General features: G+C 40.2%; 2 protein-coding genes across 3 annotated transcripts in view; one reads left to right on the forward strand and one right to left on the reverse strand.

Moving 5' to 3' along the window:
• The window catches only part of LOC126353779 (translation factor GUF1 homolog, mitochondrial), a 153,150-nt gene extending 139,831 nt beyond the window's left edge, over window positions 1-13,319 (forward strand). The window contains exons 9-10 of one of the 2 annotated variants that reach the window (XM_050002865.1): window positions 4,957-5,036; window positions 13,084-13,236. In XM_050002865.1, coding sequence (XP_049858822.1) covers window positions 4,957-5,004 — 48 coding nt within the window. In that variant the 3' untranslated portion in view covers window positions 5,005-5,036; window positions 13,084-13,236. Of the gene's footprint in view, window positions 1-4,952; window positions 5,037-13,083 lie in introns of both variants that reach the window. The other variant, XM_050002864.1, reaches the window with a different exon arrangement.
• A 1,690-nt stretch (window positions 13,320-15,009) lies between these two features.
• LOC126353780 (methionine adenosyltransferase 2 subunit beta-like) lies at window positions 15,010-25,711 on the reverse strand. The gene is made up of 5 exons (XM_050002866.1): window positions 24,923-25,711; window positions 24,277-24,464; window positions 19,195-19,347; window positions 15,789-15,982; window positions 15,010-15,699 (listed from the first exon to the last, which is right to left on the reverse strand). The coding sequence occupies exons 1-5, from the start codon at window positions 25,036-25,038 to the stop codon at window positions 15,430-15,432; spliced, it is 921 nt and encodes a 306-aa protein (XP_049858823.1). The 5' UTR covers window positions 25,039-25,711; the 3' UTR covers window positions 15,010-15,429.
• Between the last annotated feature and the right edge of the window lie 2,259 nt (window positions 25,712-27,970).

The raw sequence follows: 27,970 nt of genomic DNA on the forward strand, positions 1-27,970 counted from the left end.
AGCATCTATATGTCTGCAGGTGGTATCCTGTGGGCAGCTCAAAAATATCTTGTTGTAGCCCACAAATGGCATTAGGACTACTGGGTTGCCCATGTCATCTAGCAGAATCATCTTGCCATGCTGAAGCTTGGCATGTGCCACTCGTTGTTTGTTGGAGACAGTGATCTTTATTGTAGGCAGGTGGGTAAGTAACTTACAGGTTTCATGGAAAATCTCATCTGCCAGTTCTCAAGGGAGCGAAGCTGCAGTGTACTCCACAGACTAGTTTAATTTACATTTGATGACACTCTTGGACTGAAATTCCTTCCTTTACCAAGTACCTTCACTGTATTACCCCTTTGTCAGTACAGTCAAATATTGTACAGCATCCTGGCTCTTGCTTAGGCTTTCCGTACATACAATTCAATTTTGAGTACTCCTGTGCGGGTGATTCGGTGCACAAGAAACTCATATTTTGAAGAGGCATTGAACATTCATTCATCCTCTCTCATATTGGAGCCACGTTGGGGCAACACATTATCCTCTTGGCCATTGGTTTGTTAATATGATGTTTGGTTTAGGCAAACTTATTATTGGGTCAGAGTCATGAGGAGAGAACTTTCCATTTGGTGGACCTCATCAAACTTGTGTACATCATATATCATCTCCTTCACATTAAAATGAAATGATATGTTTTCTTTGATTACTGTGACATATTTATGAAATGAGATATGAGTAAATCTAACAATGGAAAATCCAGATTGGAGTGTAACAATATTAAGAAAAGGAAAGTTGCTACTCACCATATGTCGGAGATGCTGAGTCACAGATAGGCACTACAAAGAGACTGTCACAAATAAGCTTTTGGCCAAGCCTTTCATCAAAAATAGATCTCACACACACACACACACACACACACACACACACACACACACACACACACACACACAAATGCAACTCACACACACATGACTGCAGTCTCTGCAGTTGCCAGAGACTGCAGTTCTGTGTATTTTTGACGAAGACCTTGCTGGCTGAAAGCTTCTTTGTTACAGTCTTTACATTGTGCCTACCTGTAACTGAACATATGGTGAGTAGCAACTTTCCTTTTCATAATACTATGCGGTATGATTAGACATATGTAGTACAGGCTCCAAATATAGGACAGAATCTGCTGCCTATAACTTCTCAGGTCTATCATAGTGAACATTTCACCAATTTGTCAACAGAAATCCTAAGTGGTGTCCACGTCACTGTTGGACAGACATATGATGATGGCAAAAGCCTTTATGATTCCATTTCCCACCTAACATGAGTAGAGTGGCCTAAATATTTATTTTGCCCCTCCTACCTGTGAAAGACCACCAACAGAGTGAGGTAGACTCCTTGCACCGAAATAACTAGTTACCGAAACATTTGAAGTATTTTTGTCAAATGTAAGCTGATAATTAAAGTTAATACATATACGAGATCTGTTCAAAAAATCCTGGGACTTATCCAGAATTTTTCTGTGCTTACCTTTGACTTGTTGTGCATGGTCTCCTTCGAAATACTCTCCTTCACAGTTGATATACTGCTCCAAATGCCATTTCCACTTCTGGAAGCAGTCTTGGTATGCCTTACGCTGAATCGCATGAAGCATCATCTTTGAATTTTCTTTTATTGCATCTATCTTTGCAATTCTTCATCCTTTCAGTGGGGTTTACAACTTTTGAAATAGAAGAAAGTACGCAGGGGACAGGTCTGGAGAGTACAGAGGATGAGGCAGCACAGTGATCTCCTTTTTTTGTGTGATAGTCATGCACCAACAGAGATGAATGTGTGGGTGTGTTATTGTGATGCAAGAGCCCTGAATTGTCTCACCACATTCCAGGTCGTTTCCTTCTCACATTTTTGCGCAGGCATCGCAACACATCCCAATTGTACCATAGATTAACAGTTTGTTCCTGTGGTATGTATTCACGATGAACTAATCTAAAGTCGAAGAAGACTATTAGTATGGCTTTGACATTTGACCTGACCTGACAAACTTTTTTTGGTCTTGGAGAACCTTTCCCTGACCATTGTGAGGATTGAACCTTGGTCTCAACATTATGTCCATAAACCCACATCTCATCACCAGTTACAATTCTCTTAAGCAACGTCTTGTTCTCATATGGGTGATCCAAAACTCTTCACAGATTTTGAGGCGAAGATCTTTTTGGTCTTGACTTGTGAGCCGTGGGACAACTTGATGGCAACACAATGCTTTCCAAGCTGTGTCAGGATTTCATGACATGATTGAACTGAAATGTTACATTCTTCTGCTCTCTCTCTCTCTCTCTCTCTCTCTCTCTCTCTCTCTCTCTCGGACAGTCAGTCTTCATTGCTCCTATAACTGTGCCATTTTGAAATTTGCACACTGTGCAACACAATGTTCTACTGACAAGGGAACCTCCCCATCGCACCCCCCTCAGATTTAGTTATAAGTTGGCACAGTGGATAGGCCTTGAAAAACTGAACACAGATCAATCGAGAAAACAGGAAGAAGTTCTGTGGAACTATTAAAAAATAAGCAAAATATACAAAACTGAGTAGTTCATGTGCAAGAGAGGCAGTATCAAGAAGAGTGTGAGGTTAGAAGCACCGTAGTCCTGTGGTTAGCGTGAGGAGCTACGGAATGAGACGTCCTTGGTTCAAATCTTCCCTCGAGTGAAATGTTTGCAATCTTTCTAGTACCCTCTGCCGCAGAAGTCGAACACGCGGTAGAACAAATGGACGTGGTCAGCCCATAGAGGGCTCCACCTCCGCGGCGGCCATTCCGCACAGCGGCTCTCACGCAGCGAGGGCGCCACCGCTAAGCCACGTGCAGACAGCAGCCAATAGCTGCTCCCTCCAGTTTTGTATACAGGGCCCTGCTCTGCCCTGGTCCAGCCAGTCTGGTACTCGCTCTGGATTTCGTTTCTATCTCGGCGGTACTGTATTCTGGTCGTTGCTCGTTATTGACATTTGACTGGCTCTGGTTCCGAGTGGATTTACGTTTGGTGTTTGGTGTTGTGGTTTCCACAAGCCTCCGTTGTTTATCTCTTCCTTGTTGTGTCGCTCATAGTCGGTTGTGGTCGGTTGTTGTCAGTTGTCGTTGGTCTGTCGTCCGACTCGTCCTGTGTTTACCCGGTGGTGCGTGCTCCACCGCCGGCAGCTTCCCCGCCTGGCGGCTCCGATCCGCAGCCCAAGGCGTTCCCGCTGTTGGTTGTGGTTACTACAATCTTTATTTTTGCAAAGTTATGATCTGTCCATTCATTCATTGACGTCTCTGTTCACTGTAATAAGTTTAGTGTCTGTGTTTTGTGACCGCACCGCAAAACCGTGCGATTAGTAGATGAAAGGACGTGCTCCAATGGGAACCGAAAACATTTGATCGCAAGGTCATAGGTCAACCGATTCCTCCACTGGAAAACACGTCTGATATATTTTATACGACACTGGTGACAGCGTGTGCGTCACATGACAGGAATATGTTGTCGACCAACCTGACTTGTACGTTTGGCAAATGGGTAAAAAGATTCTTCTACCTTGCCCGATTTAGGTTTTCTTGTGGATGTGATAATCACTCCCAAAAATGTGATGAAAACATAAGAGTGTGTCACATAAACTGAAAATAAAAAATTAAATTTTTCATTCGAGGGAAGACTTGAACCAAGGACCTCTCGTTCCGCAGCTGCTCACACTAACCATAGGACCACGGCGTTCCTAAATACATTATCCTTGATGTTGCATATCTTGCACATGGACTACTCAGTTTGTATATTTTGCTATTTTTTCGTAGTTCCACACAACTTCTTCCTGTTGTCTCGATTGATCTGTGTTCAGTTTTTCAAGGCCTATCCACTGTGCCAACTTATAACTAAATCTGAGGGGGGTGCGATGGGGAGGTTCCCTTGTGAGTACCACACTGAGCAATAACTAACAGACATACAATAGTGAAACTTGTGGCAGTTACACATTAAACACAGGCATGTGCTGGAGTTTTGCTCCAAAACAACATTGGTACGAAATTACAAATGTTCAGAATTTTGTGAACAGGCCTCATAAATGTACAAGGGTGTGCTGAGAAGTATTGTAATGCCTTTGAATTTTTTATGTGAATACTCTTAAAACTTTTTAAATAAAGCAAACATTATTAATATTCTACAACTTTATTCTTCATACTTACTTATTTGCAGCCCTCTGCTGCTAGAAGGCTCTGAATTGTAGCTGGTAATGTGGTGGTGTGTAATGTAACTTTGTTAGTGCATGAGAAACAGCATGCTGTAATCGAGTTTTGAATTCAAAGATTTCATTCACAAATTGAGAACCTGCTCCTTCAGCATGATAGTGCCAGACCACACACAAGCACTGCAACATTTGCAACAATCCAACGCCTTGGGTTCACTGTCATTGGGCATCCTCCATACAGTCTCATCATAGCCCTATCCGATTTGCATCTGTTTCCAAAACTTAAAGAAGATCTTCGAGAACTTCAGTTTGACAGTGATGAAACAATGCAAATACAGCTGAGGTTATCAATGTCAGCAGATTGGTCTCTCGGGAGAAAAGTGTTTGTCGCAAGGGTGACTATTTTGAGAGTTACATATGTGGACATGATGAATAAAGATGTAGATTGTTAATAATGTTTGTTTTATGTAAAATGCTGTAAGAGTTTTCACATAGAAAATTCAGAGGCATTACTTTCCAGCACACCCTTTTGTTAGGCAGTGTTAGCAACAATGTGCTAACAGAATCCCTTTCTCACCTTTCTCTTGCCAGAAAGGTATTTAACCATAAATGCAGTCCAGTATATTTGACATTGCACTTAATAGATAAAATTATTTACATCTTTCCACTGTGTAACACAATTTACAGTCTGATGGAAGTGAACAGATATTTTGAGAATATTTGTTTGTATTTTAAATATTAACTATTTCTTAAAGATTATATCACACTCTGATTTTCAGATAGCCATTCAAGCTTGTGTTGGAGGGAAGATTGTTGCACGAGAAACTCTAAAACCCTACAGAAAAGATGTCACTGCCAAGCTGGTTAGTATATGAGACTTCCCATATACAGTTTGATCTTGGTTAGATGTAGTTGACGTTGTTGTAGGAAGATAATGGGTACCTATTTCAACAAAACCTAGCCCTCAGTGCTAGAATGAGACTGCCTTCTAGTATTCTAGTGCTTAAAAACTGAGTAAAAGACCTAGATAATGTGTGTAGAAAATGTTTTATAGCACCAAAGGAATATTTTTTCCAATACATGAAACTTTTGATTTTGTAATTGATGTCTTATAAAATATGCCAGCCATTATATAAGTTACTAAGATAGTTACTCATAAGTCTCTCATATATGAAATAAATTACTTTATCTCACCAGTTTGATGTTGATTTAATAATCCATGGCAGTACTCAGTTATTGAGGCTAAACAGACAACTATTTTTGTATACACACTTGATTTCAGAAAAACAATCAATTATCTGACATTAGTTTAACATTAATAAAAAGAGATTTTTTTTAAAAGGCAAAATTTTTGGTATCATCTATATTTACATGCCTTGGCAGTTCTTTTATTGACTACTATGTACATTGAATTGTGAGCATTTTTGGTCAAAAGTAATTTTCACAGCTTCCAACAGCTTATTTTCCTTCTAACAGCTTATTTTCATTGTCATCCTATATACTGAGACTATAATTCGAGTCACAAATGATGGCGGTCGAGTCTGAGCTTGTTCTGTACACCTACTTCATGCATATTCCGACAGCCATTAAGTGTTCAGTAGTGTTTTGAGTTGTTTGCTGTGAATGTCTTAGCCAGTGCAAGCATTAAATATGATTTTAGGAATTTAAAATCAAACAATGGAAAATCCAGGATGGAATGAAACAATACCAGAGAAGGAAAGTTGCTACTCACCATATAGCGGAGATGCTGAGTTGCGATAGGCACAACAAAAAGATTCACACCAGTAAAGCTTTCGGCCGTTAAGGCCACACACACACACACACACACACACACACACACACACACACACACACACACACACACACACACTTCTGCAGTCTCAGAGAGCTGAAACTACACTGTGAGCAGCAGCACCAGTGCATGATGGGAGTGGCGACTGGGTGGGGGTAAGGAGGAGGGTGGGGCAGGGGTAGGAATATTATGGTGGGAGTGTGGACAGTGAAGTGTTATGGTTTAGACAAAGGGCAGGCGAGAAGGTGCGGAGGGGGTAAGTAACGGAAAGGAGAGAAATAAAAATAAATTAAAAGACTGGGCATGGCAGTGAAATGACAGCTGTGTAATGCTGGAATGGGAACAGGGAGGGAGCTGGATGGGTGAGGACAGTCACTGTCCTCACCTTGTTAGTCACTGTCTTCACCCATCCAGCCCCCTCCCTGTTCCCATTCCAGCACTACACAGCTGTCATTTCACTGCCATGCCCAGTCTTTTAATTTCTTTTTATTTCTCTCCTTTCCGCTACTTACCCCCCTCCGCACCTTCTCTCCTGCCCTCCGTCTAAACTGCAACACTTCACTGTCCGCCACTCCCACCATACTATTCCTACCCCTCCCTGCCCCACCCTCCTCCTTACTCCCACCCAGTCGCTGCTGCTCGCAATGTAGTTTCAGCTCTCTGAGACTGCAGACGTGTGTACAAGTTACGTGTGTGTGTGTGTGTGTGTGTGTGTGTGTGTGTGTGTATTGCTGACAAAGGCTTTAACAGCCGAAAGCTTTGTTTGTGTGAATCTTTTTGTTGTGCCTATCGCGACTCAGCATCTCCGCTATATGGTGAGTAGCAACTTTCCTTCTCTGGTATTGTTACATTTTAGGAAGTTATTTAGTGGATTTTTATTCCATTTGTTCCAAGCTGTCACTGCCGACGGTGGTGCAAGCTGACAAATTCTACATAAGTGAGAGACACATTTTGCAGGATACACACTTCCTTCAAGTGCAAAGCACATGTCTCCACATACTGGAACTATTGCTTGGAACTGGCAACACTGCAGTCCCCATCCATGCCTTGACCTGGCATCACCCATCATTCTTGAATCTCATTACAACACACACACACACACACACACACACACACACACACACACACACACACACACACAACATGCGCACAGCAGTTATCTATGAGCCATTTGTACCTTTATTTTTTTGAGAATATATTGTGATTCTTGTGATGGTGTGTATTTGAAGATGTATCAATTTTCATGTGATTAATATTATAAGTGTGGTTGAGACATATTATTCCCTTAAATTGTTGAAATACACTCCTGGAAATTGAAATAAGAACACAGTGAATTCATTGTCCCAGGAAGGGGAAACTTTATTGACACATTCCTGGGGTCAGATACATCACATGATCACACTGACAGAACCACAGGCAGCACATAGACACAGGCAACAGAGCATGCACAATGTCGGCACTAGTACAGTTTATATCCACCTTTCGCAGCAATGCAGGCTGCTATTCTCCCATGGAGACGATCGTAGAGATGCTGGATGTAGTCCTGTGGAATGGCTTGCCATGCCATTTCCACCTAGCACCTCAGTTGGACCAGCGTTCGTGCTGGACGTGCAGACCATGTGAGACGACGCTTCATCCAGTCCCAAACATGCTCAATGGGGGACAGATCCGGAGATCTTGCTGGCCAGGGTAGTTGACTTACACCTTCTAGACCACATTGGGTGGCACGGGATACATGCGGACGTGCATTGTCCTGTTGGAACAGCAAGTTCCCTTGCCGGTCTAGGAATGGTAGAACGATGGGTTCGATGACGGTTTGGATGTACCGTGCACTATTCAGTGTCCCCTCGACGATCACCAGAGGTGTACGGCCAGTGTAGGAGATCGCTCCCCACACCATGATGCCGGGTGTTGGCCCTGTGTGCCTCGGTAGTATGCAGTCCTGATTGTGGCGCTCACCTGCATGGCGCCAAACACGCATACGACCATCATTGGCACCAAGGCAGAAGCGACTCTCATCGCTTAAGATGACACGTCTCCATTCGTCCCTCCATTCACGCCTGTCGCGACACCACTGGAGGCGGACTGCACGATGTTGGGGCATAAGCAGAAGACGGCCTAACGGTGTGCGGCACCGTAGCTCAGCTTCATGGAGACGGTTGTGAATGGTCCTCGCCGATACCCCAGGAGCAGCAGTGTCCCTAATTTGCTGGGAAGTGGCGGTGCGGTCCCCTACGGCACTGCGTAGGATCCTACGGTCTTGGCGTGCATCTGTGCGTCACTGCGGTCCGGTCCCAGGTCGACGGGCACGTGCACCTTCCGCCGACCACTGGTGACAACATCGATGTACTGTGGAGACCTCACGCCCCACGTGTTGAGCAATTCGGCGGTATGTCCACCCGGCCTCCCGCATGTCCACTATACGCCCTCGCTCAAAGTCCGTCAACTGCACATACGGTTCACGTCCACACTGTCGCAGCATGCTACCAGTGTTAAAGACTGTGATGGAGCTCCGTATGCCACGGCAAACTGGCTGACACTGACGGCGGCGGTGCACAAATGCTGCGCAGCTAGCGCCATTCGACGGCCAACACCGCAGTTCCTGGTGTGTCCGCTGTGCCGTGCGTGTGATCATTGCTTGTACAGCCCTCTCGCAGTGTCCGGAGCAAGTATGGTGGGTCTGACACACCGGTGTCAACATGTTCTTTTTACCATTTTCAGGAGTGTATATCTGCGACTTCCCTTCCGTCTAACTATGGATAAAATTAAAATTATTATTCTTTTTGTGACCTCCATATTTATTTAGTTCAAGCTTCGGTTTTTATAATTTTTTTAGTTTTACAAAACTAGAATCACAATTTTTCTATCATCAAGCTTGAATGTACAGGAGACAGCTTAAGGACAAACAGTTAATTGCATAATGTGATAATTTATAGCTTTTCAAACTTAGTAATATAAATGGCATACATTAACGGTAACCTTAAGTTTAAAATACCCAGCAGATTAAAAGTGTGTGCCACTCCAGGACTCAGACCTAGAATGGTGCCTTTCGTGGTCATTGCTCATTACAAACTGAACTATACATGAATGACTCACAATCTGTCCTCACAGATTCTAACAGTGCCTCTCTGCTACTTTCCAAACTTCACAGAAGTTCTCCTGCACACCTAGCAAGACCAGCACTCTCCAGAGAAATAATATTGTAGAGCAATGGCTTAATCGTAGTCTAGAGGGTTGTTTCCAGAATGAATCTTTCATTTTGTCAGAAATGAAGTGGCAAGGATGGGTCGAGAGTCATGCCCGAATATCTCTGTTGGTACAAGAGCATTGCCCATAAAAGGCAAGATTTCAGGATCGAGTGCCAGTCTGGCACACGGTTTTAATCTTCAAAATAATTTCAATCAGCACACTCCCTGCTGTTGAGCCCTTGAAGCATTTATTGCACCAGTAATCCACTTCAGTTATGCAAACAATTTTCAAGAATACAAAAGCTGCATCTTTTGAAATATTAACTGATTCACAGAGACTGGTTTTCTTGCCTTTTCAGGCTTATACTCAAATGGGACATACAGAAGAATCATCTTTATTTTCATTGTTTGATGCTGTGTACTGGCTCTGTTATGAGGTGGTAGGAAATACTTTGATCTAATAACACATGTGATAAATTATCTTCTGTAACAGAGCCAGTGCACAGCATCAAGCTACAAAGATAAAGATGATTCTTCAGTAAGCTCCATCTGAAGATGAGCCCTAAAAGGTAAGAAAATTAGCTTCTGTGAGTAAACAAATACTTCAAAAGATACTGGCTGTAGTCACATGTACTAGAGTACCCATCTTCAATGTACATACTATGCAAACCATCATATTGTGCATGCCAGATTGAATCTTGCATCACTACCAGTCATTTCCTTTTCTGTTCCACTCATAACTTTCTATATGCCTCTACTGTATGGGCCTTAATTTCCCATATCTTATTTTCATGGTCCTTACACAGAATGTGTGTTGACGGCAGTAGAAATGTTCTGTAGTCACTTTCACACACTAGTTCCCTAAATTTTCCCAGTAGTGTTTCATGAAAGAAACATCATCCTCCCTCCAGGGATTCCCACTCGAGTTCACAAAGCATTTTCATAAAACTTGCATCTTGAGTGAAGCTACTGGTAACAAATCTAGCAGCACACCTCTAAATTTTTTTGATATGTTCCTTTAATCCGACCTCATGAGAATTCCAAACAAGTGAGTAGTACTCAGGAATAGGTGGAACTAGTGGTGCTGTTATACTAGTGTTGTGTCTGTTGTCTCCCAAAATTCTTGCAGTATACTGAAGGCAACCATTCTCCTTCCATACTACTAAGCTCATGTGTTGGTTTCATTTCGTATTGTTTTTTAGTGTTACACCTAGATATTTAACTGACATGACTGTGGCAGGCAGCACACCACTAATAATGTATCTGAACATTGCAGCACCCCCCCCCCCCCACCCCCCCACTCATATGCATTGACTTTTCTACATTTAGAGCTAGCTACCATCCATCAGAACAAATAGAAATTCTGTTTAATTCATCCCGTATTATTCTACAGTCACTCAATACTGATACTTTCCCATATACTGCAGCAGCAATCAGCAAAAAGTTGCAGATTGCTGCTCACGCTATTCACCAGGTCACTCGTGCACATGGAGAACAAGAGCAATTATCACACCTCTCTCAGTCACTCCTGACTACCTTTGTCTCTGATGCACACTCACCATCATGGACAACATACTGAATTCTGTTAATTAAGAAGTCTTTGAGTCATTTGCATATCTGGGAACCTGTTCCGTATGCCTCGATCTTCATTAACATACTTAAGTGGGGGCATCATGTCAAATGCTTTCTGAAAATCTAGGAATATAAAATTTGCCTGTAGCCCTTCATCCATGATTCATAATTTTCAAGAAAATTTTTGAAGTTTTCAGCATTTTTATTACAGTGGTTTACTGGTCCACTTTTTTTCTTTCTCTGTGTGAAAGTTCGTATTTTAAGATTATGAGACAAAATTGCTGGTTCGTACTTACCTGCAGGAGGCAAAGTTTTTAGTACTGCCCATAAATGGAAAACTGTCCTAACTGTCAGAACTATTAGTTCCTTCCTTAAGGATGGAAAAGCAATACATCAGATTAGGTTAAAAAGGACAGGTTACTTGGACCCCAGGAAAAGATGACCCCATCTGTTGTGATGTTCACCAATCACAGCAAAACTGGCACTACATCAGACAGATGTTTTTCCCCTACATCAAAACAAACAGAATAGCTGTCTGATACTATCTTTACTGTTAAAGATAAATGTCTTTGATTTTATACGAATCATAGTGAAATGAATGGAAGGAAAATTATGGTTTTAAATCCCATCATTAATCCATTAGACCGAGCACAAGCAAAGGTGGGGGAAGGAAAGTGGCAGTATACTTTTTAAGGGATACAGTTCCATATTAGCCTTAATCAATTTATGGGAACCAAGAGAAAGAAAAATTTTAATGCCCAGATGGATATTTGAATCCCACTCCGAAATGCTAAGTCTAATGTCCAGACTTCACACAATTACAGACCTTGAATTGATGTTGAAGAGACATTGGCAAGTTCTCTATCACATTAAAAAAAAAAAAAAAATGTGGTTCTCTGATCTTTTGCAAATTATTCCACAGCACATTGTTACAGACCCCCAAGGAAAACTAAAATAACCAACAGAGCAAGCAACAGTACCTCCATTATGAGAGCTGCCACCCATTCCATATCAAACGGACCCTTCCTACAGCCTAGGCCTTCGTGGCAAACGAATCTGCTCCAGTCCTGAATCCCTGAACCATTACACCAACAACCTGAAAACAACTTTCGCATCCCGCAACTACCCTCCTGACCTGGTTCAGAAGCAAATAACCAGAGCCACTTCCTCATCCCCTCAAACCCAGAACCTCTCACAGGAGAACCCCAAAAGTGCCCCACTTGTGACAGGATACTTCCCGGGACTGGATCAGACTCTGAATGTGGCTCTCCAGCAGGGATACGACTTCCTAAAATCCTGCCCCGAAATGAGATCCATCCTTCATGAAATCCTCCCCACTCCACCAAGAGTGTCTTTCCGCTGTCCACCTAACCTTCGTAACCTCTTGGTTCATCCCTATGAAATCCCCAAACCACCTTCCCTACCCTCTGGCTCCTACCCTTGTAACCGCCCCCGGTGTAAAACCTGTCCTATGCACCCTCCCACCACCACCTACTCCAGTCCTGTAACCCAGAAGGTGTACACGATCAAAGGCAGAGCACGTGATTTACCAACTGACCTGCCTACACTGTGACGCTTTCTATGTGGGAATGACCAGCAACAAACTGTCCATTCGCATGAATGGACACAGGCAGACAGTGTGTGTTGGTAATGAGGATCACCCTGTGGCTAAACATGCCTTGGTGCACGGCCAGCACATCTTGGCACAGTGTTACACCGTCCGGGTTATCTGGATACTTCTCACCAACACCAACCCATCCGAACTCCGGAGATGGGAACTTGCCCTTCAGTATATCCTCTCTTCTCGATATCCGCCAGGCCTCAACCTCCGCTAATTTCAAGTTGCCGCCGCTCGTACCTCACCTGCCTTTCAACTACTTCTTTGCCTCTGTACTTGCGCCTCGACTGACATCTCTGCCCGAACTCTTTTGCCTTTACAAACGTCTGCTCGTGTCTGTGTATGTGCGAATGGATATGTGTGTGTGTGCGCGCGCGAGTGTACCTCTGTCCTTTTTTCCCCCTAAGGTAAGTCTTTCCGCTCCCGGGATTGGAATGACTCCTTACCCTCTGCACAAAGCCCACATCCTTTCGTCTTTCCCTCTCCTTCCCTCTTTCCTGAAGAAGCAACCGTCGGTTGCGAAAGCTAGAAATTTTGTGTGTGTTTGTGTGTTTTTTTTATTGTGCCTGTCTACCGGCGCTTTCCCGCTTGGTAAGTCTTGGAATCTTTGTTTTTAATATATTTTTCCCATGTGGAAGTTTCTTTCTATTTTATTTAACAGAGCAATGAAATAGTCTTCTGTATAATCTCAAAAACAAAATTAATTTTTGATCAACTGATGGTATCCAAATTTTTTGCAGTATGGTGGTGATGTCACTAGAAGAATGAAGTTACTGAGAAGACAAGCCGAAGGCAAGAAGAAAATGAAAATGGTTGCTAATATTGGTCTTCCTCGAGAAACATTCATTGATGTTCTCAAGCGTTAAATTAAAGATTATTTACTATTGTTGTAACTACAGTTTCTTTGCTTTCATTTCCACTTGTATTTAAACTTTCTTTTTGTCAGAATTTCGACTGATAAATAACAAAGAATTAAGACTTGAAATTTTGTATATTGAACACACATTTTTATATCATAGGAGTAAGCTGGGAACTTTTGCCATTTCTGTCATTCTGAAATTAATATCATATTAAAGGACCAATATAAAGGCTTTGCAAGTATCCTGTTCACACATTTAAACAAAGGCTTACTCATTCATATGTGTGGCATGATAAAATCTGAATTCCAGATGTATGAGAATATTTGTAAGATAGGGGAAATATTCCTCTACTATGCTTCCTCAAAATTATATTGGTTTAGTTTCAAACTTTTACATGATTTGAAACATGTCTTGGTAATTTTCACAAAAGTAAAAAAGTAAGCTATCTTCATTATTCTTCATATCAGTGACACTGATGTACAGCTAATACATAGGTGATCTTGTTTAGAAACTAAGAAAAAATTTAAGATTGAAATCTACTCACAAATTATGTACAGTTTTCCAGGCAGGTACTGCAGTCATCCACAGTGACACTTAATGAGATAACCCTTATAATGAAGAAGCAAGAGGCAATAAAACAAAACTGAATATGCAAGTGTTAGCACATTAGACAGCTTAGGCTCCTGTGTTTTATCTTCAATAGCTTCTCTTCTTTAATTATTGTATAAGTACCCAGAATGGATAGGAGGCATACTGGACATAAGCAAAATAATGTGAACACCTTTACTTACTTGAGGCTTGACTCTCATTTACCTGTAATACAGCTGTGATTCTTCTTGGAGTACTGGCACATAATGATTTATAGTCTCCAGAGGAATTTTATGCCACTCTTTGATCAGAACCTCATCTAACTCCTGTAGTGATGAGGGAGGCAGAAATATGCTCTGGAGTCTGCACTCCAATACTGCCCTGCAACGTTTCAATAATGTTCAAGTCCAAGGACTGTGCTGGCCATGGAAGATGCTGCAGTTCAGTTGCATGCTTCTCATACCACTATTGTACTGTCCTGGCTGCGTGAATGGGTGCATTGTTGGGAAATAACATTTGAATCATTGAATGAGTTTGATCACCTAAAATGTTCAAATAACTGTTTGCTGTAACAGGCCTTTGGAGTATTGATGGGACCAACAGTATACGGTGATATTTTTACCCACACCATCGCATTTCCTCCTCCATGCTTAACTGTTGGGATCAAGAAGACGTGTTTGCACTGATCAGAGCCATCCAGGATTTATGCTCCTGATACCATGTTTTACACTTCTTAGTGTTAGTTGTCGTGACTTATGGTTTCGGTATAGCAGCACATCCATGAATATTCACTCTGTGGAGTACTTGGCAGACAGTGTCATAGATATGGTATCTCGAAGAATGCTATTGAGTTCGTCAGTCACTTAAGCTGCCGTCGTTCCGTGTTGTTTTGACACCATTCGTGTTATTGTACAACGATCTCTGCCATTTAGTTTTGATTTGCACTCACTATTACGTTTATGTGATGATGTCTTTCCATGTTTTGTGTAGGCTGTCATGACTGTTGAAACAGTTGCTCTAGAAACATTCGTTAAGCCCCTTAGGTACTAATGCTCCAACTTATCAGGACCCACAATCTGCCATCTTTGAAACTCCATTGGGTCTGTGCCTTACCTGCGTTGCTGACCATCAAGCAAAACCATCCCATTACTCCCACTGTTCACATTATTTTTCCTATCCCCTGTATATCTGGAGACAGAATTAACAGACTATGTTATACAAGTAAATGCTTTTTATTATTGATCAGTTTCCTACTCCATTTACAGTACAGATGAGGAATGAAGTTTATTTTGTGTTACTGGCTCCAAAATGCATTTAACAATATAGATGGCTGAATAGGAAGTTTGTGTTTGGGTGACAGAGTAACAACAGGCTTCTTTTTATTCTCTCTGAAAAGTAAATTTTATTTTATTAATACAGTGCTCGAAATACAGCCTTTGTTTTACCAAGCCCTCCCCCTTTCTCTCTCTCTCTCTCTCTCTCTCTCTCTCTCTCTCTCTCTCACACACACACACACACACACACACACACACACACACACACACACACAATATATTGAGTATTTACTTTTGTTTGCCTTTTTAATACTCAGACAAACTATATGTAACTAAAATTTTATATGTACAATTCTAATTTCACTTAATTTTGGTTTTGTCTTATCCATGGTTCAAGAGCTGCTTTTATGCCCTGCCTAAAAGGTGTGTGACACTGAATATTGAGTTCCGTAAGTCTACTAGTGTTTAAAGTTGTGTCATAAGGTCGGGTGGCAGAGGAGCTGAGAAGAGGTGCAGGAGCAGGAGAAATGTGTGAACTGGACAAATGGAAGATATCTGCCATCTCTTGCAGCATTTTATACTTTGTAAATATCTCTTTGCCACACCAGTGATATATTCCATGAATCGGTTCACCCTGCAATTAAAGTCATAAATATATAATTCATACATTAACACTCTTGTAATAATAGTTACCAAAGGCAAATTCATTGAAATGGGCATTACCTTCAGTTTCCTATCAGCAAGTCCCAGGCAGATTTCAGCAATATCGTCTACATGAGATGGTCGGCGACGCTCGTAATCCGACACCTGCCTTTCTTTAGAAGTATTCAGCAGTGCTTCTAGAAGAACTGTTACTGCACTCTCTTCCAGATGCATTACAGGGCCATAAAGGACTGGGATACGTAAAACAATGTTCCCTAGTAACAAAAAAAAAAAAAAAAAAAAAAAAAAAAAAAAAAAGTTGACAAATATGCTTGGTCCCTTTGAGTACTATTAATCATCTTAATTACAGTGAACTGTTACTTCTATAATATATGAAATGCAACTGAGATTGGTAACCACTCATAATGGTTCAAATACACTGTATGCCGTGTTTTGAGATTTTTAACTACTATTTCTGGTACCTGATGGTGAAAGCAGAAATCTTGAAATAGGTAGTACAGTATTAATAAATCACTGTGGCTAATTACTGATGTCACTTTGTCACTATTGCAGTGTGCCTAATTTAAAAACCTGACTTTAAAAATATTCTTTGTTGCACTTTTTTTCTTTCCTGGAGACTTCATAATGACACTTTACTGTAGAGTACAAGATTTCTGTTGAGGCATGTGTCTACTTGCAATTAACTTCTGCAAGCACTTGCTGTTGAGATGTTTATTTACATTAGAACAAAAGCTTGCCAAAGTTTAATTCTGCAAGCATTTGCAGAAGTGTTTCCACCAGAGTTGTGCCAAGAGAAACGCAAATGGAAGTTTACAGTGTCTTAGTTAGAAACAGAGCAGCTGCCACCATTGTTGAATTATTATTATTTTTATTGTTATTATTACTGAAGAAAAATCATCACAAAAAAAGTTAAGAAAAAAGAAAAGTTTAGGTGAAGAAATGAGTACAGAGGCATACATATTCAAGTTATCAAGAAGCATTACTGTGTGAAATAAAATCGGAGGACTTCACTCAGATTAAAAACTTGCTTCGAGTGTCACATGCTATTTTCGAACATCTCTTTTTTAATGAACAATCAAATATTTGAAAACAGGATGCAAAAATGGGGCAAGCTATATCATTAAGAGATAACTCTGTAATTACTCTTTGATGTTTACAAACTTTTATGACAAATGTAATGAATTTATGTTACTGCTAACATTTAAAAAAATCAGTTAAAATAACACGTCTGTGCCACCATTCGATTTTCCCTTCTGGTGATACAAAGTAATCATTAAATTCATTCTGCACTGCCTTGGTTGCGGTGGGCAATTACATACACTATGTGATCAAAAGTTCTGGATGACTACAAGTTCGTGGCACTCTCCATCGGTAATGCATATGTTCAGTAAGGTGCTGGAAGGTTTATTGAGGAATGGTAGCCCATTCTTCACACTGCCCTGAGGGGAAGTATCGATGTCAGTCGGTGAGGCCTGGCATGAAGTCGCTAAAACATTCCAAAGGTGTTCTATAGCATTAAGGTCAGGACTCTGTGCAGGTCAGTCATTACAGGGATGTTACTGTCATGTAACCATTCTGCCATAGGCTGTCCATTTTGAACAGGTGCTTGATTGTGTTGAAAGATGCAATCGCCATCCCCGAATTGCTCTTCAACAGTGGGAAGCAAGAAGGTGCTTAAAACATAAATGTAGGACTTGCTGTGATAGTGCCATGCAAACCAACAAGGGGTGCAATCCCCCTCCATGAAAACCACAACCACCACCTCTGAATTTTACTGTTGGCACTTCACACACTAGCAGATGACGTTCACCGGGCATTTGCCACACCCATACCCTGCCATTGGATTGCAGATGACGTTCACCGGGCATTTGCCACACCCATACCCTGCCATTGGATTGCTACATTATGTACCATGATATCACTCCACACAACACTTTTCCACTGTTCAATTGTCCAATGTTACACCAAGTAAAGCATCATTTGTCATTTACCAGTGTGATGCGTGGCTTATGAGCAGCAGCTCAAGCATTAAATCCAAGTTTTCCCACCTCCCGCCTAACTGTCATAGTACTTGCAGTGGATCCTGATCCAGTTTGAAATTCCTGTGGGATGGTTTACATAGGTGTCTGCCTATTACTATGTGGTCGGCCTGTACACTTTTGTGCTTTATGTGTCCCTTCACGTTTCCACTTCACTATCACATCAGAAACAATGGACTTAGGGAAGTTTAGGAGTGTGGAAATCTCATATACAAATGTATGACACAAGTTACATCCAATCACCTGATCACGTTCGAAGTCCTTGAGTTACACGGAGCGCCCCATTCTGCTCTCTCATGATGTATAATGACTACTGAGATCGCTGATATGGATTACCTGGTGGCAGGTGGCAGCACAATTCGCCTAACATAAAAAAAGTATGTTTTTGGGGGTGTCCGGATACTTTTGATCACATAGTGTATATTTAGAGGGTCCCACGGTACATTTGTTTGGGCCCATCTTTTGCCATTCTCCATTTCAACACTGAAATTACCATATCCATACTGAACAACAAAACTTCTGCAAGTTTGAGAAAAACTTCCAGCAACTGGTAAGTACTTAGAGCATGATGCAAGAACTGTTTCCAGTAAATTGCTGAAGCTACTCCTGCAAGTTGACGAAACTTGCAGAAGTGTTAGCATGTTCAAGAACTTGAAGGAGTAGCTTCTTCAAGCAACTTGCAAAAATTTACTCACTAATGGGCACACACCTTTAGAGGAAAGTCAATGACAGCATTCATAAAAAATAATGCAGTAAAAAAGGGTCAAGCTGTCCTCAGTCCAAAAACTGGTGTGAAAATTACATTGTTTTATTTGGCATATCCTATTGGAGGTACTGCGCTCTTTCCACAAACCTTTGAACCGAGTTACTCCATTATATGAGGACATATGGTTTAATGTGCACTTAAATTCATGGCATAATTTGGCTTTTTTCACATTAGCAATCCCTGCAGAGGTGAGAGTAATGACAGTGGTATAAAAAATCCTACAACAGACCTTTGGATTTATGGTCTGACACTTACTCACTGAAGTACATTATTATTTTGCTTTGATACATGTGAAAAGTCATTTTAATTATTGTCAACTAACTTACAGAACAAACCATCTTCAGTATGACTTTAAAAATCCAGTTGGTATGGAACAAAACCTTATGCTCACCTGTAACTTAAAAATAGGCACTATCTGTCAATGGAAAGCAATTCTTTTGAAATATTCATTTGCAGGCAAAGTAAACTCCTTTTCTTTATATTCTTTACATATTTAACTCAATGTAAAATACAGGAGTTCTTGACTTTCCATGTCCCAGATACATGTGTTGTACATGCACGTGTTTAATATTGCTTGTCTCGGTGTTGCTTACCATTTTATATACAGCTGAATTTGCTCATATTTGTGTCTATAAAACTAAAACTTTTCAAGAATATCTACCTGATGAAGCTGCCATGCAAGCTTCCTCTCCCTGCAGTTTTGTTTTCCCATAAAGATTTAGAGGGCTGGGGACACTTTCTTCTGAATAGGGAGGATTTTTACCATCAAATACATAATCTGTGCTGATGTAAATCAGAGGCACTCTTTCTTTGGCTGGAAAAAATTAAGACATGTGAATGTAACCTTCATTTCTGACAAAGAGAATATAAACAGTTTTAGACATATAATCAAAAACTGCCTGAATTTAACACTACATTATCAAGTCATATAGAATTATAACCACAGTAAGTAATGTGTACGGAAAATGAATGTCATATTTTGAAAGTATTTCAGGTGCTGCATGCTTAGGTGTTTTGCCACCTTTATTATGCTAGGGACTGTAAAGGTTAATTTCCAGTTTTCATGAGTACTTTGATTAAATGAGCTCTTGTTGTTTCCATCTGCAGCACAACTCAGCATGATGTTATCCTCTTTATCACCATGCATGAGCTTCACTTTGAAGGGCTGTAAATTAAATATTAAGAATAAACATTATAAGCAGAAATTCCACTTCTGTGTCAAAATACAAGAAATAGGAAATACAACTTAAAAACATCTGGACTGTTGGACTCTAAATATTATTCACAGGTTATGCCGAAAGTAATGCATCTTCTGTGTAATGCACTCCTGCTGCCATGTTATACCAGTAGCCACTTATTCAGTTTAGTGTGATCAAAGCAGTGAGGAAAGTTTGTGTTTCTTACATACCATTAAAATGTGCATCAAAAGGTCATTTTTGTCACAGATAATAAAAATCAGGTTCAGCTGAAATGGATTTGCATAATCACACTATAAGGCACAAACACTCGTAAATAAGTAGGCTGACCTAGTAGATACGTTCATGATGGGATGGAGCCTCTATGGAACACAGTCTCTGTAAAGAAATATCTAAAGACCCGTTAACTACTGCACAATAGGAGTAAACCAAGGGATAGGGTTATAGATGAAAGTAGAATGTACTGCCGAATAAGGAGTGTTTGGCTGTCAAAATAGCAATCTGTGAAGCAACAGTGACTACCATAGCAGCTTCTTTTTGAAAGAACTGTAACATATTGCAAAGGAATTCTGGTTATATGTAAAGGCAATCAGTGGCGCTAAGATTAGTTCCAGACCATCCCGAATGACACACAAGCTGAAATTGAAAGTAGCAAAGAAAAAGCAGAAATGCTGAATCCCATTTTGATACCTTTCTTTACAAAAGCAGATACAACTATACTTTCTCAGTTTATTTCTTGCATCGCTATAATGTTGAACGATATAAATAGGAGGTGCCAACACAAATATTTTGATATTACAAAGGCACTGTATATACCAAATGGTATCACTCTTAAAACATCAACATAATGAAAAAATATCCTCAAGAGAGGCACAGCGAAGCCATCCTAAAAAAATGTAGTCAAGAAACATTTGAAATTGCAAAACTGGACAAAGATCCAGAGTCTAATGTAATCCTTGCAAATTCTAGACAGAATTTGCAGCTAAGGTAGCCCCTTTTTGAAACATAATATACTATCTAGAGTAATTAAACCAAAATGTGTGACCACCAATTGGAAAAAAGGACAAGACACATTCATATACAAAAAGGGTAGCAAAAGTGATCCATTAAACTATTCTCTTCATTGGCATCCATCTGTTGTAGAATCTTAGAGCATTTCCTGAGCTCAAACATAATGAGGTACATCTCCTCCATATCAATATTAAAACAATTATCATATGAACCCCAACTCTTACTCTTCATACACAATATCCAATATCTGTGGATCAAGAGCTTTGAATGGATGCAGTATTTCTTGATTTCTGAAAAACATTTGACTCACTACCACACTAATACTTATTAAGAGAACTTTGAACAAATGGGGGTACCAAATAGAATTTGTGACTAAATTGAAGATATGTTGGTAGGGGGATGCAGCAAGTCATCAAAAAGTCAAGACCTAACTTCATGTATGCCCAAGGCAAGTGTACTGGAACTCTTTTTGTCCATGTTTTATGTCAATGATCAATGATGAGATTTGCATATGATATTGCTATCCTCACTGGAAATGAAGAAGAGTTACAGGATCTGTTGAATGGAATGAATTTAATGAGTACAGAATATGGACTGAAAGGAAACCAGGAAAAGATAAAAATGAGAATAGTGAGGAACTTAAAATCAAAATTGGCAATCACAAAGTTAAGGAATGCTGTTGCCTGGGGAGCAAAATAACCCATGAAGGACGAAGGATGACATAAAAACCAAACTAGCACAAGCAATGAGGGCATTCCTGGTCAAGAGAAATCTATTAGGTGGACTATTAAGACAAGGAATGAGGAGATTCTATGCAGAATCAGTGAAGAAAGGGGAATATGGGAAAACACTGGCAAGAAGAAGAGACGGGATGATAGTAGATGTTGTAGGACCTCAGGGAATAACCTCCATGATACCACAGGGAGCTATAAAGTGCAAAAATTGTAGGGGAAGACAGAAATTGAAATACATTCAGCAAATAATTGAGGATCTAGGGTGCAAAACGAATGGGGAATGATTACATAGGCTCGGTTATAGGTAACACAAATTGTGGACTGATTCATTGGTAGGATACTGGGAAAGTGCAAGCTGTCTACAAAGTTTGCTTAAAAAACATTTGTGTGGCTCATCCTACAGATTCGCTCAATTGTGTGGAACCAATACCCAATAGTATTGACTGGAGATATTGAACAAAAATGGGAAGTATGAAAGCTCGCAAGTTGGTTTGCCTAGAAGGATGAGTCACAAAAATGCTGAAAAATATGAACTAATAGACACTCGGATCAAGACAGTCAGGTAGATGCACTATTTCTCCATTTCTGAGAAGCATTTGATTCAGAACCACATTTACACTATCATTAAAAGTATGATCATATGGGGTAACAAGTGAAATTAGTGACTGGTCTGAGGATTTCTTGGTAGGGAGGACACAGCGCGTTATCTTTGATAGGACGTCACTGACAGGTGTAGAAGTAACTTTGGTTGTATCTCAGGGAACTGTGTTGTCTCCTTTGCTGTTCGTGTTGTATATTAATGACCTTGCTGACAATATTAACATCAAACTCAAACTTTTCACAGATAATGCAGTTATCTGTAGTGAAGTACTGTATGAAAAAAGCTACACAAACACTGAGTCATATCTTGATAAGATTTTACAGTGACAAAAAGATTGGTAACTTTCCTTAAAGGTTCAGAAACGTAAAATTTTCCACTTCACAAAATGATAAGACATTCTATCCTATGGCTGCAGCATCAGTGAGTTAGAACTCAAATCATACAAATTCCTGAGTGTAACTATTTGTAGGGATACGACACGGAATCATCACGTAGGCTCAGTCACAGTAACACAGGATACTAGGGAAATGCAATCAATCTAAAAAAGATACTGCTTACAAGTCGGGGCTTGTGCGTCCCATTCTAGAATATTGCTCAAATGTGTGGGATCTGTACCAGATAAGACTAAGGGGGATACTGAATGTATACAGAGAAGGGTAGCACGAAAGTCACAAGTTTGTTTGACCCATGGGAGAGTGTCACAGGAATTCTGAATGAACTGAAATTATATAATAGATATGCGGAGACACAAACTATCCTGAAAAAAGGGTATTTGAAATTACTGCAACCAGTTGCGACTGGTTGTGAGGAAAAGATAAAAGATTATAGCCCGATTAAATTTTTTTGTAGCTGACAGATTGCAGTGGGGGGGCAGTGTTGATGGCTTGAAGGCTTGAAGCCGGGCACACTTCACAGAGTACCGCATGTACCTACAAAAAAAGGCAATACAGCAAGCTTGTGGTGCTCGATAATGAACTTGAAAGCTGGTTTGTCCTTACCACTCAACTCGCCGAGTCATCAATCCAAAGCAATTTTAATTGGAGTATAGATTAACTGCAGCATACACAGAGGCACTTACACAGTCATGCTGCATATGCAGATGGAATGGGAAGAAGCCCTGATAACTGGCACAATTGGAAGTACTGTCTGCCATGGACTTCACAGTCATTTGCAGAGTATGGATATAGATTGCACATCCTGCAAGGTTCTCCTCCTAGATGGGAACTACAGGAGATTATAAATATGTGTGTGATACCACTATTAAGTAGTACTATTATGGTTTGCTTGATTAGACCATCGCACATTTCCTTCTCTGATTGAGAACAAAATACTCTGCAAACTACTACAAATTGCTTGCATAAGTGTATCTACCACTGAATGCAAAAAAGCATGGTACTATTGGGAACCTGTAGACATAAGAGATATCTATTGTGAATAAATACCGTGTAAATCTGTAGTTAATGGATTGGTTTGTAGTGTGAAGACAAAAAGATCAAATGTGTTTTAAATGGTGATAAGAGTGTAATTTTATGTGGTCATTAAAGATGAAGTGTTAGTCATTTCTCCCACACCTTGTACGTAATTGGGAAGTAAACTCAACAATCCACTTTGCAATGGTTTATAGAAGGGAACACCAGGAAGAATGAGTTTATATATGAAATTTCATTATGCCTGAACTCTGCTTAGTGCTATTGCTGTCCAAAGCCAGGTTTCTGTATCCCAGTAACCAGCTGACCAAGTAAACAAATATTGTAAAACATTCAATACTTACATTTTCAATTATAATTTTGAAATTATTTAGTCTATAGCAAATACAAGAGAAATTATTAATTATGAAAATAGCTTTTGGTGATGGTCGATATGTACTCAAAATAATTAACTGTAAAAAGTAGTTCTGCCATTTCTGCTAGAAGAATAATTCAACTTACAGGTAGTATAAATGAGCAGACTAACATTATTTTCATTTTCTGTAGTATAACATCATATTTGTAAAAAAAAATAATTGTATGAAACAAAGTAATTAGAATTCTACATAGCAGTTTATTAGATCCTTCTCATGTGAACCTGAAAGATACTAAGTTTCACAGTAAATTTGTTTTCTCATTAAATTTGTCAATTCTTCAATTCAGAAGATTACATACACTGCAGTGAAACTGTTAAATATACCCATTTCAAGGAAATGCTGTAGCTTATGCAATTACCACAAAGTGCAGCTAAACTCTCTGTTGCACGAACATTGATATCCACTGCAGCTTCAGGATCAGCATCAACCTTGTCAGGGTATCTTTGGGCAGCAGTATGAATGACCACATTTGGTTTGAATTCTGACAACACTGTCTGAACAGCATTCTCGTCTCTTAGGTCAATTTTGTGCAAATGTGGCTGAACTCTACAAGAACAAAAGTGAACGGCTGTAAGTAAAATATATTATTATATATTGAGGTACAAACATTATGTTAACTATGTATGTCATTTTATCCCTAGATAAATTTTCCAGTTTTTAAATAGTAGTTGTCTGAAGCTACTGAGATAAATGAATAACTGTCCCAGGTAAGACAAACAATTAAGAGATTATGAAAGTTGAAAAATGTAACTACAGAATGCGGAGTTGTCTGCTGCAAAACACGATACCAGGAGTACCGTGACACCTGCAAATTTGCTTCTGACGTAAGTACTGTGCAAACTCTTGGCTTACAGCCACATTTTTATACATTAATTTATAAACGGGCATCGATATACTTGCTGCATGAACGGATCATGTCAACTACCATTAATTACCAATTTCGGGTCAGCTGTTTCTGGTATTGAGCCACATAAGCATTCACATGGGAAAAAAGCCTCCTGTACCTTGAAAACGCTGTACCAAATACTGTCCAGTTATGCTCTGAAAATTTTTGGTAAACTGATCGACCAAGTAATCCAGATGCACCTGTGAGAAATACACGTTTCACTTCTTTTGACATTTCAACTGGTCTTCAACGTTTCGTTGGTTATGTTTTCTCAACCACTTGTTGCTTATTGTTCCCTAGAAGCTCGGTCAGGGAATAATGGACTAGCAGTGATTAGATGTCAATTTACACAAATTAGCCTCGTGATTTGGAAAGACACACGACATCGGCTCTCGAAATGCTGAAATTCCTGATTGGTTTTTCCTGCGCATTAACGCTACGTCACGTTGTCCAATAGCGGAGCCACAGCCCAATAGCTAGCTGATACTGCATCTGAATAGACTATACGTTCGCTATATTTTCTTTAGGAAAGATTACAGCTGAGCTTACTGCTAGTGAAATAACTGATTTGGGTGACATTAGAAACTCCTACAAACTTTCGAACTAGTAATATTGTAATACGGTGCACTTTTCCTTTCTTCCATCTCTCCCTATCCACCTGAGAAAAAGTGAAACATTTTACATTTAACTTTGCTTATCTGATGCATTCCCTACAATTTGTTCACCGTGAACGAAAATTCTCAAGAAACAAATTTATTTTGGTCTTTCATATTCCGAAAGGCATTTTATAGCGGATGGGAGTAATTTAATGTTTCGCCGGAAGATTTTTTTGTTGAAGAATAGTTCACACGATCTTTCAAGTAGCTGCAGAGTGGAGACAAATACTTTCACTCTCAAAAACAGGTGTTACTGCGCATGCGCACCTGCGATGACGTAGAAATCTTTTTTAGCTGTTGACTCTGCTTCGTCCCACTTCTGCTTGGATTGCTGGGTGTAGCAGTGGATCAACAGTTGTTACCGTTTTTGAGAGTGTCACGTTAAAATCATTTTGGACTCTAGGCAAACGCCCTGCATTTCTAAATAGGGTTGATAAATTCCTGATGCCAAGGTAGGCACTAGCCACCTAAAAGATGAAAATCCCTGTAGTTTCTTCGAGGCTCTGATATAGTGTTGATCCTTGAACTCTCTTCCGTCATGATCAGAACCCGTATAACCGACGTGTAAAAAAGTCCATAATCCGTCGTTTGTGTCCACAGAAAATTTACAGTTGCGCGTGGAAAAATAGTTTTTGTGATTCAAATATGCCTGCGGATCTTTTGGAGGACTGTCTATTACTCTATTCTAATGTGTGTCATGTCGATTTCCCCAGTCACACCAGACATCCTATTTCCCACGAAATTGGCCTGTGTTTGTGCTCTTTTCTCGCACGTGGCCACTTTATAATGTCGGCTCCTAAACCACGAACAAAATAAGTCATTCTTTCTACGGCATGATGTAAAGTGCCAATACAGATGTTAAATCTATCTGCCACGTATCTAAAGCCGTGTTCACACGCACAACTAATGTGGCGCAGAGCTTGTGGCTTCCTGTAGCGTGTAGAGGTATCATGAGCTACCGATCACACAGGACGCCACAAGCTCTACGTAGTTGTACAGCTTTCAATATGCTGTCAAATGAAATCATATTGGTGGGTATGAATGGTGGTGGTAGTAGTAGTAGTAGCTTTATGCATCCATCGATCTCTTTTTACAAGGATCTAGGACTTGTCAACATATTTACAAGTTTAGACCAATTTAAAGTAAGCTAATTCGTATACACATTTACAGACTTCTAGTTAGCGACAATCATTAGATTTACTCCTGGCATACTTCTTTTACAAATAACTTATTAAATAATGTAACATCACACTGTTCAGTCATATCTCACTATCAGTTACTGCACACACTATACACACATTGTTTCATAACATTCACTCACTACACACACGACCACACACACACTGGTGGTCTCTGGGCCATTTTCTGTACTGTTGTGGTACAGCTCCTGTAAGGCATCGTGGCGGCGTTCAATGCAGTTTCCTGTGCAGCAGCAGCAGCGTGAATGAGCCTCTGCGCGGCTCTCGCTCGCTTATATAGTATATGCAGTAGCTTGGACTTAGACAATTTCCACAGTGCCAGCGGAGCGTCATCGCGGACGCGCATACTGGGTGTTCTAGAGTATGCTGCTGCTGCACAGGCAACTGCATTGAACGCCGCCACAATGCCTTACAGGAGAATTCGTCGTCGTTCTAAACAGACAGTGTGTAAAACCATCGAGTTCGCCACAACAGTTGGGGACAAGAAGAATCGCATACCAGTGAAGAGTGTTGCTGCTACTGCAATTGTCGACGGACCTTGTGTTTTCTGTGGCTGTAGACTAAATTTTAGTATTGACATTAATGATACATTTGATCATGGTAATGGTTGGCTCACTGTAGCCATTGTACGTGGAGGTACTGGAGTTCCTAACGTGACAGGACTTGAAAGTTTTGTTGATAGAGACATTATTGCCTATCATACCTACTTGGATCTGGTGCGGGGACACACATTGGTGTGGTTCCTGTTGATTCACTCTTTAGGTGGGACTATACTAGACATGGCCTACACCTCAACAAGAAAGGGAAGGGTAAACTGGCTGGGCTGATAGCAGGAAATTTAAAGGGGGGAGGAACCACATCTTGTGGTGGAAACTCTTTTTTAGTGTAAGATCAGTGTCCAGTGGGAAACTCAGCCAGGCAAGTACTAAAGATGTTAAAAAAGTTCAAGATACTCACAAAAGTAAAATGAAAAATGTTAGTATATTTCATCAAAATATTGGGGGATTGAAGAATAAAATTGATGAGCTTCTGCTTTGTTTAGAAGATATAGAAACTGAGAATGTAATAGATGTACTATGCCTGTCTGAGCATCACATTGTCACTGATATGCAAAGTGTTAGCATCAATGGGTACAAATTAGCTGCACATGTAAGTAGAGATAATATGATGAGAGGAGGAGTTGCCATATATGTCAAAAGCTTCCACAGTTTAAAAAAAAATTGTGTAGATCAATATATGGAAGGATGTGCCAATGAACTTAAACTAAATGATGGCACTTTCATAAATGTAACAGTGTATAGGTCCCCCTCA

Source organism: Schistocerca gregaria, chromosome 3 (genome assembly GCF_023897955.1).
Source record: "Schistocerca gregaria isolate iqSchGreg1 chromosome 3, iqSchGreg1.2, whole genome shotgun sequence".
In the NCBI taxonomy this organism is placed as follows: Eukaryota; Metazoa; Arthropoda; class Insecta; order Orthoptera; family Acrididae; genus Schistocerca; species Schistocerca gregaria.

Bases quoted from the DNA above. Each gene is read 5' to 3' on its own strand.
- LOC126353780 (XM_050002866.1), bottom strand. From the start codon at position 25,038: ATGTCAAAAGAAGTGAAACGTGTATTTCTCACAGGTGCATCTGGATTA. The intron at 19,348-24,276 runs GTAATTGCATAA...AATTTTTTCCAG, and splicing joins GAGTTTAGCTGCACTTTGTG to CCAAAGAAAGAGTGCCTCTG. The intron at 15,700-15,788 runs GTAATGCCCATT...CTTTAATTGCAG, and splicing joins TTGCTGATAGGAAACTGAAG to GGTGAACCGATTCATGGAAT.